This window comes from Coloeus monedula (genome assembly GCF_965178545.1).
Source record: "Coloeus monedula genome assembly, chromosome: 18".
Classification (NCBI taxonomy): Eukaryota; Metazoa; Chordata; class Aves; order Passeriformes; family Corvidae; genus Coloeus; species Coloeus monedula.
Genome location: NC_138798.1, coordinates 5,196,964 through 5,218,380, shown reverse-complemented (window position 1 = coordinate 5,218,380; position 21,417 = coordinate 5,196,964). Strand labels below are relative to the sequence as shown.

Genomic DNA, 21,417 nt, shown 5'->3' with positions numbered 1-21,417 from the left:
GGGGGACACTCCGCCATGGAGGGGGACACAGCAGTGCCCCCGTGCCCCCCTGGCCTCACCAGGACCCAGCTCTGCCCCGGCTCCCGCTGCTGCCTGTGCCCAGGGCTGGGCAGCACACCTATCGCAGTTTAAATAGAATAAATACAGTGAAGAAAACAGTAAAATCTTCAATAGAGAGGCAAAAGGAAAGACAACAGCAGGTCCGGGGGTCCAACCAAACTCCACGTGGTCTCTGGATTAGTTACTGAGGAAGTTCTATGAGAGCACATTAAGTTCGCTGCTGGAGACTCTCTTACCGCTGTCCTTATATCGAAACCTCGTATTCTCGTGTTTCCTGCAAGCAAGAAAAAGCCAGTTGAGGGCAGCAGCTGCATTTCAGGATCATCTCCCCGTTCCCAGGCAGAAAGAGAGATCCTGCATGTTGTTTTGTTCCCAGGGGAGTGATGCCCTCGCAGCCAGGACCCCACAGCCCCCTGTGCCTCCCAACCCACACGGATGGACTCGTGCCCCGTTGCTCAGTGCTCCCGCAGCAGCCTGGCTGGACTCATGCCCTGGCTGCCCGCCCAGCCAAGCCCCTCAGGATTGTCCTCAGCAGGGACAGGCACAGCAGGACTCACCCCTGTCTCATAAATCGGGTTGTCAAACTCCGTTTCTACCGTGATCTGGCTGTAGGGGTGGGAGTACATGAGGGGCAGGCGGAGGCTGGAGTAGTACCGACACCTGCAGGGAGAGGTGGAGTCACTGGGCTGCACGGACCAATTCCAGACCAGCCCCATCTTCCACATCCCCCCAGCCCAGCTCCTCCCCGGGCACCCCAGAGCACTCCCAGCACCATGCCCAGGGCGTGTGGCTGGCAAGGGCGATGCTGAGCCAGCCCTGGCTGTGCCCCCCAGCTCTGTGCCAGCCCCCTGCAGCCCCACCTGGTGAGATAGATGTACGCTCCTCCCAGCAGCAGGGAGATGATCAGCACCGGGATGAAGATGGCCAAGGCCATGTTTCCCCCCTCGAGCGACGTCTCTGCAGCAGCTTCTGCTACTGAAAGGACAAGATCTATTATGTCGGCATTTGCAGGCACCGTGTGATCCCCTCTCTGCCTCTCCCTCTCCTCCCAGGCTCCACCAGGATCCTGCACATCCAGGAAACCCACGGCACTCACCTTCCAGAGCGTGTTCAAAGCTGTCTTGGTTCACTGGAACAGAGATGGAGAGTTACTGGTCTGTAGCTGGGTTTGACTGGGTGCTGGAGGCTGTTGCCTGCTGGGGAACCCAAACCTGGGATCTCCTGCCCCATTGGGTCCCAAACCACCCTGCGAACTCCCAGTTTTTAATAAGCTCTTGGTGTCTGTAAGCACGTGGCCAGGACTGAGCACGCTGGGCTGAGCAGAGCCCAGATCCAGGGAAGCTCCAGGTCTCAGCTGAGTTCAGCTCCCAGCTGGGGTCTGCAGCCAAACCAAGGTCCCTGGGCTGTCCCAGGTTGGGAACAGAGGTGTTGGCTGTCCCCTTGCCCCCATCCCTCTCCCTGTTACCTTTGCAGATGGGCAGGGGGCCGCTCCAGTGGGATGGCTGGCCCAGGATGCATTTGATGGTCACCTCCCCCATGAGTTCAAAGCCTTCATAGCACATGAAGGTCAGGGACTCTCCTGGCAGGTAGAGGCGCTTATAAAGAATTTGGTACCCGTTTTCTGGCAGCCCCGGGTTATCACAGGCAAGCGACTCCTCAGCTGAAAGGGAATGAAACACACCCAGGGTGAGCCCAGGGCTTGGGCTGCCGAGGGAGAGAAGGAGCCTGAGGGCAGTGAGGAAACACCCAAGCTCTCCCTTCACTCTGCTTCCAGGTAGCTCAAGGCTCTACACCACCTCCCCGCAGCTGGGCAAGGTCCTGGCTGCAGGAAAGGGCTGCCCAGGACTCCCAGAGAGGAGTTGGACTGCAGGGGAGCAGGAGAGACCAGCCGGACTTACAGACGCAGTGCGGGAGCCGCGAGGTCCAGATGGGGGTGCCGGTCTCGCGGCTGTAGCAGGTGAGCAGGGAGCTGCCCTCCAGCACGAAGCCGGGGTTGCAGGTGTACTGGATGGTGGTGCCCACCAGCAGCACCGGGTCTGAGATGAGGCGGGTGGAGTGCTCCACCTCCCCCGGGTCCGTGCAGTACATAACTGGGGACAGAGGATGGATGAGAGGGGAGACCCTTGGAGCAGGACCGGTGCTGTTACAGGGTGTGGGACAGGGACAGCAGCACCTTCCTGCTGGGGCACTCACTCTTTTCACAGAAGGGGGGGTCGCTGCTCCAGCTGAGGTCCCACTGGCAGGTGAGGGTGTCACTGCCCACGATGTCATAGCCTGGGTCACACTGGTAGGTGATCTTGGCCCCTCTCACCAGTTCCGTGTGCGACGTGGTCTTCCAGCCGTTCTGGATCTCGGGCAGGTCGGAGCAGGAGTCGTTGCGGGACACCTCTGCAGCCAGGAGGGATTCTGGCTGTCACCCATCGAGCAGGACCCCGCAGCACAACCCTCCTCAGAGCCACCACAGCTGGACACATGGCTCTTCCCAAGGGCCTGTCCCTCCCCACAAATGCCATGGCCATGGCTAGCAGCTGGTCTGTGGGCAGCATCCCCTGGGCACAGGGAAAGGGCAGCAGCGGGGGACAGGGGCTCTTTGAAGCTTCCCCAGTCTTGACCCTAGAGGCAGGTAGAGGGCTGGGCTGGTGAAAATGGGGCAGTGTCCGTGCTGGGATCAGGACAACCCTGGAGCACCAGGCTCAGCTCTGGCTGTGGGTACAGGAGAGGTGCCAGCGCCACGGTCATGGCACAGCTGGTTTGCTCAGGGGAGGATTTGTTCCTTGCTCCTCCCAGGCTGGTTTTCTCAGGGGAGGGGTTATGCCCTGCCCTCCCCAGCCCCGTGTGCTGCAGAGCACCAAGGAAGGCCCTGCAGCCTCCCAGGTGCTCTGCATTGCAGCTCGCTCTGTTTGTCGTAGCCAGGGCTGTCAGCAGTGCGAGGAAAACATGCCTGGAAGGAGCCTGGCAGGGGAAGCAGGGTGTGGGAGAGGCAGCCAGAGGCCACAGGCAGCTGTGGGGATAGAGTGCCCTTCCCAGTCCTTGTCCCTGCTGTGGGCACCCACAGCCCCAGCCTGGCAGGCATGGCTGCCCCAAAGGACAATGGAACAGATGTCTCCAGGTGCAGTCTGAGCCCCTCTGGAGCAAAGAGATGGGAGCTGGGAACATCCATCTCAGGAGCCCACCCAGGGACTGGCTTCAGTGACCACCCCTGCCATCAGCTCATGCCTGATAGGGTGTGTGTGGGGATCCTGCATCCCGGTTTCCAGCAATTTCTTTCCCTCTGGGCCACAGCAGGGCTAACAGAGACCAAAAATGCCTTGTTGCCAGCCTGAAGGAGGGGAGACATACAGGGACACCCCAGAAGTGACTGACCCGAGACCTGCAGCTGGGCTGGGGGTTCTGCAGGAGCTGGATGGGATGTGGAGGGGGTGCACAGTGATGCTCCCTGCTTCCAGACCCAGCACCTGGACAGTCTGGGCTGGCCGTGTGTCACATCCTCAGGCCAGCACCCCGTACCTATGTAGTTCATGATGAATCCTTGCCCTTTCCCGAAGATGAGCCCGGCAGGGTCCGAGTGGAACTGGATGGTGAGGTCGGGGCTGGAGGAGTAGAGCTTCTGGGGGCCGCTGCTGCCAACGTACTGCCCCAGGATGCGGGCGGAGAGCTCGTCCCCGTCGTAGATGGTGAGGATGTCGCTGTTGGTGATGTTCAGGCTGAGAGGAGAGTTTGATTAGAGAGCAGCGTGTGCCGGGAGCCCGGGCAGGACGAAACATGTGGGGCTCAAGGGGCAGCCGGTGACCTCCCTCCGGGTCACCTCCCTCCGGGTCACCTCCCTCTGGGTCACCTCCCTCCGGGGGTTCGAGGCCGGGCGGTGCCGGCGGCTGCCGGGACCCCGCGCTTGGAAGTGCCGGTCCCGGCGGTGCCGCGCTTGCCCCCGCGGCCACCAGAGCGCAGTGGCGTCCCGCGGATGGCGGGGACGGCCGGGGACACCGGGCAGCGCCGGCTGCAGCCTCCGTCCACCCCGGGGATGCGGCTGCCCCTGAGCCGAAAGAGATGGGGGACCTCGTTCCTCTCCCCCCGCTCCAAGGCCAAGGGCAGGGGATGGATGCACACGCCACGGCTCTGGTGCTGGGAGGGTTCTCTGGGTGCCCGGGGCTGGCAGAGTGGGTGAACGACCACATCAACCCCAAGGGTGGACACTGACACCCCTTCCCTGCTCACTGTCCTGCCGTGTCCGTGTCCCAGCAAGGCTCTCCAGGGCTGGGAGCACGGCCGGCACCAGTGCGCTGCTGCCTGGTGGCACAGGAGGGACTGGGACAGTGACAACCCTCCTCCCCTTGCCCAGGGGCAAGAAGGCTAAAGGAGAGCACCAGGATGCTCCCCTCCCCACAGGAGACACTTGAGCTGATCCCCAAACGTTTTATTAGGAATGTTCTTGGAGGGAGCCCAGCTAATCCCCATGGCAAGCTGACATTTGTAGTAAATCTCTGCTTTCTGTCAAACACGATTTTCTCAGTGACATTTATGCCTGATGATTTCAAATCACTTGGCCTCCAGTTCTGCTCAGCCCGAGCACCCCACAGAGCTGGGAGAGGTGTGCTGGGAGCTCCGACTTGGGAATTTATGGGGAGCTTTAAAATCTTTATGACTCTAAGCCTCTACTTGAAACACGTCCTCCTCTTGAAAACCCAAAATAGCATCAAAGGAGGCTCCCACTGCAGCAGCAGCATTACCATGCCAAGAGCTCCCAATCTGACATTGGATCCTATTCCCCTCTGACCCTGGCATTTTCAGCCTGGGCTTTCTGGGTGGCTCCACTCCCTTACTGCCTGTATTTCACATCCAGCCCAAAGATCATCTCATGGATGCTCCCAGGCTCTCCTAACCCCATGTGACCCAGCTCCTGACGTGCTGGGTGTCACCTCAGTAGCACATGGCCACATTCTGCCGTGGCACCACTCCCTGTGGAGAATTCCAAAGCCACTGGAGCAGCAATTAACTGCTGCTCTGGATGGTGTAATGGTGCTTTGCACTCAGGGAGCACCATTCAGTCCTGCCCAGGGTGCCAAGCGCATCAAAGGGGATTAGGGAAGCTCTGAGGGGGAGAACAGGACATGGTAAGGCTCTTCCCTGTGAGGGTGGGCAGGCCCTGGCACAGGGTGCCCAGAGAAGCTGTGGCTGCCCCTGGATCCCTGGAAGTGTCCAAGGCCAGGCTGGACGGAGCTTGGAGCAACCTGGGACAGTGGAAGGTGTCCCTGCCCATGGGAGATCAGCTGTAAGGTCCCTCCAACCCAAACTATTCTGGGATTCTGTGATTCCATTGTGGCGCAGATCCCTCGGGCGAGGAGAGCGGGATACTGCAGCAAAGCAGGGCAGAGGCAGACACTGGGGTCCTGGGCTACTCACAGCTGGATGTCCAGGAAGAGCCGCTTCTCCTCGCCCACGTGGATCCTCCAGATGCAATCCTCCCCCTCCGTGTAGGGCTCCGGCCAGTTGGGGGACAGGATCACCCCGGCCACAGCAGTCAGCTCCCCTCCACATGTGGCTGTAGGGGCAAGGGGTGGGCAGGGCTCAGTGGGGGCCCAGGGGTGCTCACCCCACACCCAGCATGGCCCAGGGGCAGGACTGACCTCGGCACAGCGGCTCCGTGTCATTCCAGTAGGGGTCCCGCATGTTGATGCACTCGATGATGGCAGGGCCCTGCTCCAGGGAGTGCCCAGGGTCACAGGTGAACTCCACGGTGGTGCCCAGGTTGTAGGTGGGGTCGGAGGTGGTGAAGTTCCCGTTCTGGATGTAGGGCTCGTAGCAGTGGCCGCGCTCGAAGGCTGGAAGAGAACCCCGTTAGCTGTAGGGACATGGAGCTTCTCCCTGCTCCCTGAGCTTCCCTGGGTGACCCCCAGGCCCTGCTGCTGTCCCCATGAGAACCTGACCCCTGCATCCCCACCCGCATGGATGGCCTCTTCCACAGAGTGTTTTACAGGCAATTAGGATTAACAACAATTTATCTGTTCTGAGCCGTGCAGGCCTAACCAAACCCCACTCCCGTGGTGGTGGATCAGCTCTAGGGATGTGCCAGGCAGTGTTTCCCAAGCTGGAGATGCCAAGCCATCCACCCTGGGATTGCTCTGAGTTACTGAGCCTGCTCAGGGCCATAGGGGTCCTGTGGGAACGATCCTGCAGTGGGATCCACTTAAATGACAACGGGAGCTACAAACGGGCACCAGGACTGCCCGTGCTGGGGACAGCCGGGACCCTTCCTGCAGCCACGAGTCTGCAGCTGCCCCCTGGGGCTGGGTGTCCTGGCTGAGCCGGGCACTGCCCTCGTGTCCCACCACGGGGACACAGCACCTTCGAAGCGGATGTTGAAGGCCGTGGCGGCCGCGGGCTCCTCGGCGAGGAAGTCGATCCTGATGGAGGAGCCGTCGCTGATGACGCCCTCGAAGGGGACGCTGTCGGCGCGCAGGGAGTCGTAGAGCACGGCCGAGCGGTTGGTGTCCCCGCTGTACACCACCATCCTGCAGGGCAACGGGGAATGTCACTCGGGACAGCGTCCCTGAGTCCCACCCGGACACAGGGAGGGTGAGGTGGAGCAGCTGGGACCAGCTGGGAGCTTCCAAAGTTTGGTATATTCTGAGCTCTTCTCTCCAAGACAGACGTGGAGGGGCTGGAACGTGTCCAGGAAAGGGAATGGAGCTGGGGAAGGGTCTGGAGTACCAGGAGTGGCTGAGGGAGCTGGGAAAGGGGCTCAGGCTGGAGCAAAGGAGGCTCAGGGGGGACCTTGTGGCTCTGCACAACTCCCTGACAGGAGGGGCAGCCAGGCGGGGTCAGGCTCTGCTCCCAGGGAGCAAAGGACAGGACAAGAGAAAATGGCTTGTGTCAGGGGAGGTTTAGACTGGATATCAGGGAAAATTTCTTCCCCAAAAGGGCTGTCAAGCATAGAAACAGCTGCCAAGGGCAGTGGTGGAGTCGCCATCCCTGGAGGAGTTAAACAGCCATGTAAATGTGGCACGTGGAGACATGGTTTAGTGGTGGCCTTAGAAGTGCTGGGGAACAGTTGAACTCAATGACATTAGTGGGCTTTTCCAACCCAAATAATTCCATTTTTCTATATTTAGCGCCCAACAAAAGGCCCTGCTCCTCACTTATGCAGAAGAAGCCCCCTGGAACCCCCTGGAAGCTCTCTGCAGTCCCAGGGCTGTGGGGAAACAGCTCCTGGATCCTCCTCACCTGTCCTTCTCAGTCAGCAGGAGCTTCTCGAAGTGCAGGTGCAGCTTCTGGCCCGGGGGGGCCCCGATGGCCCACACGCAGTACATGCTGCCAGACTGGTTCCCGCTGTAGCTGGGGGACAGCACGCGGCCGATGGTGGCATTGTGGACTGTCCCTCCACAGGGAGCTGCAACACAGAGCACAGCCCCGCTGGGATGGGCATGGGGACGGTGGCATCTGTGCTCCTCTCTGCCCAGCTCTCCTCAGAGTCCCCAGTGCACAAAGCTCTTGTCTGGCTCTGCTTTGCTCTGTCTGTACATATTTATCCTCACAAATGTGTGTTTATACTCACACACGCCCATAAAATCTTCATTTCCTTTCCTTTTGCTGCCTAACGAGGGGACAGATTCTGCTGTCACTGCCTGATCACCTCAGGCCGTGCTCTGTGCAGGACTGGGCATCACTCTCACCCCCTCCCAGGACCACATTCATCTCACAGGTCAAAGAAAGGGACTCATGTTTTCCTCAGCAGAGCCCAATTTTCCATACCCCTGGGGCTGGGATGTGCAGGTACCTGAGCAGATGGGCTCGGGGTTGCTCCAGTGCGGCCGGGACGCGTTGATGCAGGTCAGCATGCGGGGGCCCTGCAGCTCGTAGCCCAGGTGACAGTGGAAGTGAGCAATGCCACCCGAGTGCAGATCCATCACCATCACGTCTCCGAAGTCAGGTCTCCGTGGGAAGTTGCAGCTCAGCATAAACACTGGAACAGGCACACGTTGGGAGCTCAGGGCTCAGCTGCTCCCAGCCACCCCGTGGGGACGTGCTGGATGTGCCCACATGTCACACAGACCAACGGCAGAGCACCACCAACCCCCCCCGCTGCTGCTTCCCCACCTGTTACTGCTCTTGCCCAGACCCAGTTTCTATTTTAAAAATAATTTGCTGGAACTCATTTATTTTTTACAGCTCTTCGAGGTAAAAAATAGACTGGCAGTGTGAGTGTGTGCAGGAGGAGCTGCTGCACGGGGACAGAAACAGGGCAAGGCGGGTATGAGTGACACAGCCAGCACCAGGGCTGGGGACATCTGGGTACATTGAACTCTCCACCTTGGGCACAACACCTCAACCCACCCCAGGCGATGCTCTGGGCACGGGCAGAGGGTGAAACAGGAGCGTGGCTGATCTGTGAGGGCACAGTCCACCATCCTCCCATCCATGTCGGGGACACACCCACCCTGGTAGTGGAGCTGGAAGGTCCCCACCACGTCGTCCTGGAAGGTGCGGAAGTAGACGGAGATGGTGTTGGTGGGGCTGCGGATCACCTGGCCCTCCACCAGCAGGGTCTGGTTGGCCAAGACCACCAGGGAGTCGCCGTCCACGCCGCGGATGGACAGCACCTCCCCGTCCGACAGGTTCACGCTCTTCACCTGCGGGGAGCAGAGCCCTGTGAGCTGTGGGGGCAGGGTGGGGGCCCCGGTGGTCACATCCTAGCCCTGTCACACAGACCCGCAGAGCATCACACCAGCACAGTGCTGCCACCAAACCAGGGCACTCCTCAGGGTTTGGTGCTCACCACCCACCCCGTGCTCCAGGAATCTTCCCCAGGATCCCTCACCCCACCGGGGAGTGCATGGGGAGCCACATAGTGCATCTAATGAGTAGTTCCAAAAGGCTTTAATTATTATTTGGAAAGAGCTGAGCAGTAACCTCACATTTACATTTCACGTCCATTTAGCTTAATAAATGGGCTCGTATTTCAGCAGAAAGATGCTCATCAGACCGTTTGTTTCCCTGAGTGTGCGAGGCCCGGGGCTCTATATTTAGCACCAGCCCAGCCGTGATTGGGAGCGCTCCCGACGATGTTGTGACTGGAGGGATTTGTGGCTGTTGTCACCACCGTGCCCACCTCCCCCTGGCACACAGGGCCAGGATGTGCCTGGCTCCAAGGGCACTGCATGGAGCCACCCTCAGCCCTCAGCACCCTGAGCCTGCTCCCGAAGGAAAATCCCTGGAAAAGCCCATTCCTCGCTGCAAAGCTGAATTAACACCCCCAGGCTGGTTCAGAGCTTGCCTGAGTTGACCCCAGCCCGTGTTTCACTCCAAGAGGAGCTGATTGTGCCTTATTTTGCAGCTGGGTCCTGGCAGGGAAAAGCATTGTCAGGAGCATGGGCCAAGTACAACTCTGGTCCCCAAGCTGCCCTGGGTCACTTCTTCTTTTCCAGATGTTGTCCCAAAAAAGTGCCTCCCCAGCATGGCCAGCACACACTGCGGCTGCTGGGATGGCTCAGATCTAATTATTAAAAAATGGGATGAATTAGGTGTTACTTGGTTGAATTATTTGGAGTCCAGGGATCTAAGTGGGCTCCATAAAACGCCAACAATTCCCCCCAGCTCCCACTGGGACAGAGCTTTGCTTCCCCAGCTGGGTCTGGATCCCCGCAAAGGGGATTCTTCCAAGGTGTTTCTAGCAGATTTTGTTCTGCAATCCCTTCAAGCCAAACCTGTTCCCCAGCTGGCTCCCTCCACTGATGGTGGCACCACGCACATGACACGGAGCCAAATCACTCCAGGAAATTGGGAAGGAGATTCAGGGGAGCAGCTGGAGCAGGCAGAGCTCTGTGGAAGGGAGGAGGCTGGGGATCAGTGCTGGGTGTCATGGGACACCCCCTCGGCTCCACCATCAGCTACCCTCGGTAAAGCCTTGAGGAGCAGGGTGTCACCACGAGTGCCATTCCCTGTGCCAGCACCAGGCTGGCACTCCCAGAGGAGCCTGGAGTAACCAGCGAGCTCAGAATATGCTATGGCCCCATGCCAGGGACCATCAGCCCAGCGAGAGGGACCATATGTGCGAGCTCCTGCCAGGGGCTGGGAGCATGGGCTTGGACTTCAATCACAGCCTGCACCGGCAGCAGCTCCTCCAGAGCCTGGGGAAAGCAGGAGGGATCCTCGAGTCAGGCTGCCAGCCTCGCTCACCCACTGGAAAGCCTCTTTAGGGAAATTCTATTTCCTGACAAGAAGATTCAAGAATTTTAAAAATAAATAGAATTTCGCGAAGCATTCGGAGAGCTGGCTGCTCCCAGCTCCCAGGGCTGCCGTAGCACAGGCAGGGACACGGCTCTCCCTGGGATGCTGTGAGGGGTGCAGGGGTGGGCAGTGAGCTGAGCAGGGACCCCGAGCTCTCACACAGCCTGGAGCAGCTCCCAGCCTTTCCCAGGACCATGCCTGACATCCAGGCTTTGTGTCCACTCCTCCCCAAGGGCAGGTTTCCCTGCAGTGAGTGGGGGTCTGGCTCCAAAGGAAGTGGAGGGTCCCTGTGTCCTCCTGAATGGCTCCCAGTGCCGGCAGGAGCAGTTCTGGGCAGGGCTGGAATGCTGCAGGCATTTCGGCCACCGCCAGGCTGTCCCACAGCCCCTGCAGTGAGAGGTGACTGCCCACGCAGGGGTTCCTGTGCCAGGGGCTTCTCTTTGCTCTTGCAGATGCCTTTAATGAGATTCCCAGGGTAAGAGGCAGCACCTCCCTGCTAGAGGAGCTGGGAATCAAATCCAAACCCCTCTGATGGGACCCCAAACCCCACACCCTGGTTTATCCAGAGCCTTCCCTTTGGAATTCACCTCTGGGCCCCGAGCCCGCGGTGATGCAGCACAGGGCACTGCCAGCTGCAGATGAAGGCATGCTCCACCAGCACCGACCTGCTGTTGTGATTTAATTTGTCTGAAATGCTCCGAAGCATCAGCAAAGCGAAATGCAAAGCTTGGGGGGGTAGAGAGGCCAATTTTATGCTCCATTAAAACCTCAGCTCGCAAAGGAGCGAGGTCAGCAGCGGTGTCACCTGATGGATTAAGGACAGAGGCGAATTTACAGCAGAGCAGCCTGTCTTCAGCACCCCGTGGATCTGAGGAGACAGTTGCCGTGTCCAGTTACTTTTCCACTGCCTTGGAAAAGTGACTGAGCCGCTCAGACTCCCCTGTGCTCAACCTGCACCACTGCTGCTCCCAGGGCAACCTCCCCACCAGGGCTGCCAGCCACAGCGGCCTCGTGTCCTGGGGGCCAGCCCTTGCCTGCACCCACCAGGGGGACAGTGGGGACAACCCCACTGGAACTCCTGCTCCTTTTAATGCTCACTTTCAATCACACAAATTCAAAGTGGAGGGATTTTCATGGCATGCAAATGGTGACGTGGAGAAAACGCAAGAAGAAAGGATTGCAGGGAGCATGGGCATCCTGGGATGGTTTGACCCAGAGAGCGTTTGGAATGTGCAGAGGCCCCTGCCCTGCTCGCTGCCTCGCCAGGCTGAGGGATGCTCATTTTGGGGGGAGCTGATGGTGCACATCAGCCTGGGTGAAACCCCCTGCTCTGAGGAGTGGGCGTTTGCTGAGCACCTGCACCCACCGGAGAGGGAACCTGGGCTGCCCTCCTGGGCTTCCAGCACCCTCGGGGCCACCCAAACCCCTCCCAGCAAATGAGGGGTGCAGAGAGCAGGGGGCTGGTGGCCCCTTCCCATCAAGTGCCGTTTTCACAACCTGCTGCCAGTGCCTCTTGGCTGAATTAATTGCATGACATTTAAAGGGTTTGGTCATCACTGACATTCAGGATGTTCCAGCTCCATCCCAGAGTTCATTTATTACAATAGCTCAGAAAAATCTACTTTTTCCCTGGAAAGGGGTGTTTTATCAAGTGGGCAGAGATGCCCAAGGCTGTGGGTGCTTGGCATCATTTGCTGCCGTGACCAGGGGGGTCTGGCTGTGGGGATGCCCCCCAAGGCACAGCTCACCTGGAGCTCGACGCCGTAGCCGGTGTAGACGGTGACGTTGTAGGTGCACTGCAGGTACCCGTGCAGGGGCAGCGGGGGATAATCCGTGGAGTCGATGTAGCCCTCGGGGTCATGGAAGCTCATGCTGCAGAGCACTGGGGGGACAACACAGCCGGGTCACACCGAGGGACAGCCACCTGGCACTTCTCTCCCACACCCCAAAACCCAGCATCCCAATCCCTGCTCCATCGGTGACCCCATGGAATCACAGAATCCCAGAGAGGTTTGGGTGGGAAGGGAAATTAAAGCCCATTTTTTTCCACCCCTGGCTGTGGGCAGGGACACTTTCCACTAGCCCAGGTTGCTCCAAGCCCCATCCAACCTGGCCTTGGACACTTCCAGGGATCCAGGGGCAGCCACAGCTTCTCTGGGCACCCTGTGCCAGGGCCTCAGCACCCTCATAGGGAAGAATTTCTTCCCGGTATCCCATCTAATCCTGCTCTCTGGCACTGGGAAACCCTTTCCCCTTGTCCTGTCACTCCAGGCCCTTGTCCCAAGTCCCTTTTGAGCTCTCTTGAAGCCCCTTTAGGAACTGGAAGGGGCTCTCTAAGCTCTCCCTGGAATCTTCTCCCACCTCTCCCAACCTTTCCTCATTGCAGAAATATTTCATCCCTCCAACCATGAAGTGCATGCAGAGCAGAAGATTTTAGGCAACCCCCAAACCTGGGTGGTGACCTGATTTTGGGGGGCTGCCTAAACCCAGACATGCTCCCCACCAGTGCCATCGCCCCATGCTCAGCTCAGCTCACCCGGGGTGGGCTCCGTGGTTGTGACGGTGGTGGTGACGATGGTGGACGTGGTGGTTTCCTGGCTCTCCTCCGACGCGGAGCCGTGCGCGTCCCTCTCTGCGCTGTTTGTTGGGATAACAGCAGCGCCAGCGGGAGCCGCGGTCGGAGCCTCTCCGGCATCGCCCGTGCTGTCAGGGAGCGCTGGGGGCAGCGTGGAAGGGGACATCTGCAGCGTGGGGCGGCTGGTGGTCGTCTGGTCCCCCCAGGGCAGCTCAGGGGGGCTCTGCTCTGCGTCCTCTGCTGGCACCCGCAGCTCCGGGGCGGCCGTGGGGAGCCTGGAGCTCCGTGGGCTGGCTGGAGAGGCAGCTCCGGGGGGCCCTGCCAGGGTGGGCTTCAGCCTTGGGTGCTTCCTTCCTGTATTTACTTGCTTTAGAGTCGGTGGCTTTTTCTTAACAGGGGAAGTTTGTCTGGCATCGGGTCTGGGGGCAGCGGTGGCCATAGGCAGGACGTGGCTCTGCAGCAGCTGCGTGGTCTCCTCCGCCGGCGTGGCACCGTCCTCCGGGGCTGGCAGCAGGTTGAGGGCAGTGCCCTGCCCCAGCTGCCCGGCTCCAGGGTCTGAGCCCACAACATGCCCAAAATCCTCAGCTCCACCAGTCAAACCCGTGCTGTGCCCGAACTCTGCAGCCCCACCGCCCGTCTTCTCCACTGGCTCATCTGCAGTGAGAGGGTCCGGGCTGGCCGGCACCAGCGCTGCCCCCGATCCGCTGTCTGAAAAAAAACAGGGAAAAGTGGGATTTGGGCAAAGCTGGGCATGAAATTAGAGCTGTGCTGCTGGCATGAAATCAGCCCCCAGGAAGCTGTGGCTGAAGGAACACCCACCACTTCCCAAAGAAGGAACAACCGGCCCCCACAGCACAACACACCCACCTTGGCAGAGCCCCCTCAGGCACCATCGTGTTGGGCAAACCCAACCCAACATTTGTTGGGAACAGGGATGGCAGGAAAGAGCGAGTGACCAAAGCCGCCCAGCACCGCTCTGGCCAGGGGGGTAATTGCATAAATACAGATTTATCCAGCACCCCGAGGTGACCGGGCTGTGATCCATGGGCTGGAATTTGCCGTGAGCTCTGTGAGATGCCTCAAAGAGCTCCAAGAGCCCGAGAGTCAACGCTTTCCATGGAAACAGCAGTTGCCAGGGAAAGCGCTTAATGCACGGTACTTAAAGACCATAATTCCAGCCCCCTCAGCTCCCCTGGGAGGGTTTGAGCCCCCAGAATGCAGGGTCCCTGTCCCTGTGTGGGCATGGTGAGTCTGCAAGCCCCCAGCCCCACTGCTGGCCTGGGGCTGCCCGGGTTCGTGCTCCCCTTTGTGGCTGCACATGAAGGCACTGACTGACCCCTAAAGCAGCTCGAGCTGCTGTGACGTGCCCGTGGTGGCAGCCAGGATGTGTGTCCACCATGGTACCAGCTCCCCATGGGATGGGGGCTGGAGCAGCAGTCCAGGTTTCCTTCCCAAGCAGATTCCCGATAAACCTCAGCTCACCTCGGTTGTACGGGTGCTTTAAACAAAAGCACAACTCTTGGGTCACATTTAACTTGATGATTTCTGTTTCAAATTCTGCCATTATGGTAGGACTGGAATGAAAAGGGGGAAAGGAAAAAAAAAGGAGCTTTTGGATGTGAATCCTGAAACACAGGAACACTGCTGGGTGACACTAGCTAGGGGAGCTGAGGGATGGCACGAGCAGCCCATGCAGAGGGACCGAGCAGCACTGAAAACTGACTTTGCTCCATCTTCTGGAAAATAGAAGCAGTTTCTGGCAAGAACCAAAGATAAGGAACACAACAGGCAAAGGCTTGTGAATTAGCCTGAAGGATGGAGCTGCAAAACTCTGGCAGTCCCTTGCACTGCTCCTTGGTCCAGGAGAGTCCTTGGACACTCTCCTGGTGCCTGGGCTGGTCCTTTACCCCTGGGATAGCGGGGGACAGAGCTGTGCCTGCCCCAAGCCACTGCACCCTGCTGCAACCACCAGCAAACCTGTCCCGGCCCCCGAGGGCTTCCTGGCCTCTCCTGATGTTTCCCACAAGTTAAAGCATTAATTCCTTAATTAGCAAGTGGTTCAGCAAATCCATCACCGATTCCCTGAGCACATTAGGAGACATTTCACACACATCATCTGCAAACACCAGCTTGTGTCGGCTCTGAATAATCTCCCCCCAGGAAGGTTGGGTGCCTCGATGTCCCCACACTTCTAGGGGGGCAGACAGGGAGCTTCCACACCCTCTGCTTGTTTTTCGATGTCTCTGCTTCCCTCTCCATCCCACCCTGGGCTGATCCTGGCCTCCATGGGCACCCTGCCATGGGCTGTTGGGGGGAAACATCCCCAAGGCCGTGCCAGTGGCAGCTCTCCTTCCCTGAGAAATTTTGCAGGGCTCTTGTGGGCTCTTCTCGTCCTCTCACATCCCAAGCCCGGGATGAGCAGTCGGTGGTTGCTCTCCCATGGCCCAGGTGACAGTTTTAGGGATCTGCAGCAAAATGTTTTGTCCATGACAGGAGAAGATGGGGCTCTCGGACAGAGGGGAGGCAGCGCAGGCCTGGGAAGGGAGGGGGCTCACTGGCCAGTGGGACATGCTGGGACACTCTGGGACACGCTGGGACACTCTGGGACACGCTGGGACACACTGGGACATGCTGGGACACTGGCTCACAGCAGGACAGCCAAGGATTAAACCTGATGTGTTCCCAAAAACACCAACCCAGGATCCCCGGGTTTTTTGTCATGTGAACCCTAATTCTTAATGGATTGTGCCTTTAAACCATATTTTCTGTTTTCGGAAAGCTGACTAATTCCTTATTAGATCCTTTGCCAGGATGCATTTACTTGATTCTGTCCTTAACAAAGCATGAAATAAAACACTCTGTAAAGCGACTCCTTAATGAGACACTAAACACGCCGCAGTTTGTAAAGGGCAAATGCGCATTCCAGGGGAGCGGGCGAGGGCGGAACACAGCCAGGCTGGAGCAGGGGAGGGGGAGGCACACGGCCCCAGCATCGGGGATCAATAAGGGCTTATTCCTCGTTATCAGAAAGAGAATTGGTTGTCGATCTCAGCTCCTGACTGATCACCGCCCCCAAACCCGAGCTGTGCTCCAGCACCTCCCTGGGCTGCCAGACCCTGCTCCCTTCCCATGGACCCCAGTGCTGCTCCCACAGCCCCAGTGTAGCCCCCTGCCCACTCATTCCTGCCTGGAGCCCATCTTGGGAAGCAGAACCGAGTATCCTCATCCTTAAGGAAGGACTGAAGTGGGTTTCCAGGGTGGGCTTTGGAAAGATCCTTTCCACACTGATCTGAATTCCAACAGCCGTTCTGCCACCTCCAAGGCTCATGGGGCGATCATGGACCCATAGGGGGCTGGGCTGGGGCCAGGGCCGGCAGAGCAGGACCCTCCCCAGCTGCTGAAACCCATCCTGCTCCGCACAAGTGATCAATTCAGAGCTGCTGGAAGAGAAATGGTCACGTTTGACCTTGATCTAATCTGCTAAAGCAGCTCTGGAGGAAATAAACGCTATTGAGATGAACAAGGGGTTTATCTTGTATCTCGATCAGGAGCTCTCCGCAGGCGGTTCGGCACTGGAGAGCCTTCTCCAAATCCATGGAAACCTCCGCGGTGGCCCTGCCGCCCTTGCTACTCCCGAGCTTGGCACCGGGGGCTCTGTGCCCTGCGCGGCAGCGTGGGCGCAGCGGCTGCTCCTGCGGCACGGGCCAGGCACGGCCGGGACACTTTGGAGCACAAAGAGACCTTCACGCAGAACGACAGCTCGTCTGCAGGTCTATTCTGGGCTGTGCCTGGTGCCGGCTGTGTGCAAACACCGCGCAGGAAGCTGGGCTCCGGGGAGGATGTCTCCAACCAGCCTCAGCCCCCGCGGTTTATACTTAGCCAAGGAGGAAGCGCCAGTGCCGAGCCTGGGCTGTGTGTGGGAGCTGCCAGCGGGGCACAGCCCCGTCCCAGGGCCGGGGTGGTGGCACCAGGCTCTGGAGAGGCAGCAAGACAGGAGGAGTGGCAGGGCAGGAGCTCCTGGAGCATCTCCTCTCACCCAGACGCGGCATTGGGTGTTGGCAGGGCACCAAGCACCCGCCCACCCGGGCAGCACCAAACCCATCCTCCCCAGCCCCAAAGCTTCATCCCCTTGTGAGAGGGTCCCCGGGACCCCCAGCCAGGCCCGTGTCCTGTGGGCAGCCGTGGCCAAGGCGCGTGTGCTGCTCCAGAGGTGCTGCGGCTGGAGAGCACGGGCAAAACCTGATTGCCGAGATACCTCAGCCAGAGGGGCTTAGAGGAATTAGGGAGCTGCAATTGCCTGATAAAAGGATGCTGGAATAACCACAAAGGCCTCGTTTTGCTGCTGTGCTCCTGAAAGAGCTGGAGCAGGAGTAGCCATATCCCGGCTCCCATTACTAATGCCGATGGTATCGCCGTGAGCACTCGCTCCAGGGAGGGCAGCTGGATCGCTCCAGCTCAGGAATCACTGTCTGGAAGGGTTTAGGATCTGATTGTAACAGAAATGAATAAAGCTGATCCAGGCACTATTAATGGTGGTGTTCAGCTCTGCCTGTGTGATGGGCTCAGGAGGATTCATGGGTGCTGGGCTGTGCTACTCCTTCCCAGAGCTGCTGCCAGCATTGCATCCAAGCCCTCATGGAGAGCTGGGATTGATCCTGCACTGCCCAGCACCCTCTGCACGCAGGCTGAGATCCTGGAGACGCCCATTCCCACACGGTTGGTGCAGGAGGGTTGGCAGAAGCCACTCTGGGAGGAACGGGATCACTCCTGCTGGGGATGAGTTCATCCAGAGCTGATCCAGATCTTGGATAAAGCAGGGATGTCGAGGCCAGGTCCTGGTGTAACCCTGGATCACCAGGGTGGGAAGGGGCACCCTGGGCACCTCCTGCTCTCCCACCTCTTCCCACACCAACCTCCAGGGCATGCAAAACACATTTCACCCTCAGGGAGGAAAACAGAGGGTTTGAGTGGGAAGGAGGATCTGAGAAAAAGCAGGTTGTATCCATCAAAACACTTGGCTGTGATTGGTTTGGTTTAAGATTTTAAAAGCTTTTGGCCTTGAATCTTGAAGAGCAGAAAAACCTTAATTGAAACAATCTTTCATTCTCCAAATGTCCCCGCAGGCGGATGCAGCCTTTAAGGCAGGAGATGTGAATCCCAGGTTTTCCTGCAGTTACAATTTCAGCCGATTAAGTTTTTCCAACAGGAAAGAAAAAAAAGTTTTCCTCAAGAGCATCCTGTCAGCTCCCCCTCAAAGCAAATAAAACCGTAGCAATCCGATCCGGCTGAGTCATCCCCGTGGGAGCTCCGGGAAGCGCAGCCGGAGCTGGGGCTGCCCGCGGCACCGGGAGTTTCAGCGCCGCTTTCCTGGGAAAGGTGAGGCAGGGACTCCCAATCCCTGTGGAGGGATTTCAGCCAAACATTCCCATCGCAGTCGGAGAAAACAGAGAGCCGTTCTCCTCTGTGGCACAAGGGTGAAGGAGCAGTGCCCGTCCCTGGGTCCTGCCCAGTGCTGGCGACAGTCTGGAAATGCTGGGAGCCTCCAGACTCTGGTCTGTCCTGTGCAACGGGAAAACCTGGTCTGTTCCAAAGAGCAATTTATAGGAGATGATCCAGAAGAAAAAAGATGCCCAGCTTTTGCTCAGGAAGACCGTGCAGCAGAGGCCAAGAAAGTTTGGAGCGGTTTTCCTCCCATTCCAGGGGGCACCTGGCTGTCCCTCCTGGGCTGTCCCTCCTGGGCTGTCCCTCCTGGGCTGTCCCTGTGCGCCGCATCCTCTGCAGGGCAGGTGTGACCCACACCTCGTTGATTTGATGCCGCTGTGGATCAGGCTGGGATACAGCTGGGTGCTGGGATTCCTGGGGCAGGAAGGGGTCAGGACGCTTTTCTTTCCATTCCCATGAATTTCCGCGATGCCACAGAGACTCCGCTGGCCCTGGGGAGTTTCGGAGCTGCTTTAAAATGCTGTTAAATTGCCCGTGTGCAGGGGTTTATTTATGCTCACAGGACTGTGGTCTGAATATTTCATTTTAAAATTTACATCTGTGTCACTCGAGATGCTCAAATAAGGTTGCCATGGAAACCCCTCATTACTGGGTGAGGATGCTGGCAGTGGTGCCCAGCCCGAGGAGCCGTGGCCGGGAAGGACCAGGCTCTGCTCCCGCTGCCCACCCAGCTCCCATGCCCAGCGGCAACCTTGCCTCTGCTGGGAAGGGCAGAGAGCAGAGAATCGTGGAATCATCCAATCCTGGAATGGTTTGAGCTGCAAGGAACCTTAAACATCACCTCATCCACCCCCCATGCCATGGGCAGGGACAGCTTCCACTAAACTCGCTCCAAGCCCCATCCAACCCGGCCTTGGGCACTTCCAGGGATGGAAGGGAGGGGTTTCACTGGCTCCTGCTGCCTGTACCAAGGGGCTCAGGGACCTGCTGTGCTGGCAGGGGACACGGGGCTGGGACATGGTCCTGGGGGCACCAGACACCCACACCCACACTTGGTCCCAGCCCTGGGCTGAGACAGGGGGGAATCCCCCCGAACCGGCCATGGGCGAGGAGGTTCCTGGTCTGGGTGGGAGCAGGAGGTTCAGGCTCCACTGCTGCAGGTGGGGGCAAGATTCCTACAGCAAAACACTCCTGAAAACCTGATTTAGTGGCAAATCGATCCTGTTTGTGCCTGACTGGAGAATCCACGCTGCCTGTGCCTGGCTCGCTCGGCTCGGGAGCAAGGACACCACAAGGAATGTGGGAATTAAACTCGCAAACCTCTCCCCCTTCTCCCTGTGCTTGGGAGGAGCTGTAACTGCTGTAACGATCCACACAGGCCTGGCAGATGCCAGCAAATTACACACTTCTCCAAGCTAGGAGGAAAATGGATTTTCCTCCCCACTGCTGCTTCATGGAGCTGGAATCAATGAGACTTTGACTCCCCGGCATCTGTTCTGGCCACGCACGGGCACCTGTGGCTTTGGGGCACCTGCCCACGGTGCCCTGGCTCCACAGCCCGTGTGTCCCCAGCCCTCTCACTGCAGCGTCACTCCCAGCACAGCCCAAATCCCCAGGGATGAGCCCAGCTCATGCTGGGAATTGCCCAGCTCCTTCCCGAAGGCATGTGGGAGGAGCAGCAGCAGCAGCAGCAGCTAACGAGGAAAAGGAATTAAAGAGGCTCATCCAATTTATGGAGGAATCAAGAGATTTGCAGCATGGCAGTGACACGACCTGTCCCGTGCTGACTGGTCCCAGCTGGATCCCACTGCATTCCCAGCTCCTGGGGGCAGGAATTATCCTGATATTCCGGACTGGTAGGGACCAGGGAACAAGAGAGCAAAGCCATTAGAGAGAGAGGAACTTTGATGCAGGTGATAATTTGAGTTTATCATGGGGTTTTATGATATCAAACATAAGAAAAGCACATCTGTGCCTTGTCACAGGCAGACAGACCCAGCTGAAAGGAATTAACAGGCTGGGTTCAAGGGGAATTCGTTTCCTTTGGAAGTTCATTAGGAAAGAACTTTAAAGATCATCCAGTGCTACCCTTGCCGTGGGCAGGGACACCTTCCACTAGCCCAGGTTGCTCCAAGCCCTGTCCAACCTGGCCTTGGACACTTCCAGGGATGGGGCAGCCAGAGGGATGAAGGAGCAGAGGAAGATCCCTCCTGTGCCTCTCCCAGGCTCTCCAGCTCGGATGTTCACTCCTCAGGGCCTACCTGGGGAGAGGAAATTGAGTGTTTTGGCAGCTTTTCAGGCTACAAATTGAAGAGGGGGAAGAGAAGCTCCTTCTTTCTTCACCAATCATCCAGCCCAGCCGTCTACATCAGGGCATAAAATTAAATGGGTTCCTAAAGAGAGAGTATATTTAGCTACAAAACCCCGTTCTAGTCAGCTCTGCAGCTAAAATAATTAATCTCCCATCACTGTTAAGATGCAGCGGAGCAGATCTGGAGAAGCGAGTGCTGGGATTAACTCTTTGGGAGCAGCTCAGCCCTGTGAGAGCAGCTCCTGCTGTGATGCTGTGGGAGATCCTGGGGGCTCCTGGGCACTCCTGGGTGTCCTGCCTGGCTGGCTCTGCTCAGCTGTGTCCCTGCCATGCCAGCGCCTCTCAGTGCCAGTGCTGCACCAGCCAAGGGCTTGGCTGGGGTGCTCTGCCCTGGCACTGCTCTTGCGTGATCCCCAGGAAGGATGCAGGAGTGGGTTCAGCAAAATCCCTGCTCCTGGGGGCACTGGGAAACACTTTCTGGAGACACAGCCCTAAAACATCTGGAGAGACAAAGTTCAGTCTGATGACAACAGCGGACTGTTCCTGTGTCTGGCCACAAATCACTGACAGGCTCACTCCCAGGCGGTCACATCCACGGAATATGTGACTGTCCACAACCTCCTCTGCTGTTCCACCTGTCTGCAGCTCGGTTTGATTTGATTTCCACTCCAGCACTGGAAATCTGAGGTGACAACGTGATGCTGGAGGTGCAGGTGAGCAGAGCAGCATCACAGCCCGGCTCTCCCTGGCTGGAGCAGCCGCAGGATTCGGCTCCTGCCTGAGTTCCCAGCACAGCCCCTGCAGCGGC

At 58.5% G+C, this 21,417-nt stretch overlaps 1 protein-coding gene across 1 annotated transcript in view; it reads right to left on the bottom strand.

Annotated features, from left to right (window-relative positions):
- Window positions 1-200: 200 nt before the first annotated feature.
- Window positions 201-21,417, bottom strand: part of SEZ6L (seizure related 6 homolog like) — a gene marked incomplete at its 5' end in the record, with an annotated part of 34,357 nt that continues 13,140 nt past the window's right edge. The window contains 16 exons of the mRNA XM_082293536.1: window positions 201-334; window positions 618-720; window positions 921-1,035; window positions 1,157-1,189; window positions 1,526-1,720; window positions 1,959-2,150; window positions 2,254-2,448; window positions 3,568-3,764; window positions 5,458-5,596; window positions 5,682-5,876; window positions 6,400-6,566; window positions 7,279-7,444; window positions 7,832-8,017; window positions 8,492-8,684; window positions 12,030-12,163; window positions 12,818-13,564. Coding sequence (XP_082149662.1) covers window positions 305-334; window positions 618-720; window positions 921-1,035; window positions 1,157-1,189; window positions 1,526-1,720; window positions 1,959-2,150; window positions 2,254-2,448; window positions 3,568-3,764; window positions 5,458-5,596; window positions 5,682-5,876; window positions 6,400-6,566; window positions 7,279-7,444; window positions 7,832-8,017; window positions 8,492-8,684; window positions 12,030-12,163; window positions 12,818-13,564 — 2,987 coding nt within the window. The 3' untranslated portion in view covers window positions 201-304. The remainder of the gene's footprint in view (window positions 335-617; window positions 721-920; window positions 1,036-1,156; window positions 1,190-1,525; window positions 1,721-1,958; window positions 2,151-2,253; window positions 2,449-3,567; window positions 3,765-5,457; window positions 5,597-5,681; window positions 5,877-6,399; window positions 6,567-7,278; window positions 7,445-7,831; window positions 8,018-8,491; window positions 8,685-12,029; window positions 12,164-12,817; window positions 13,565-21,417) is intronic.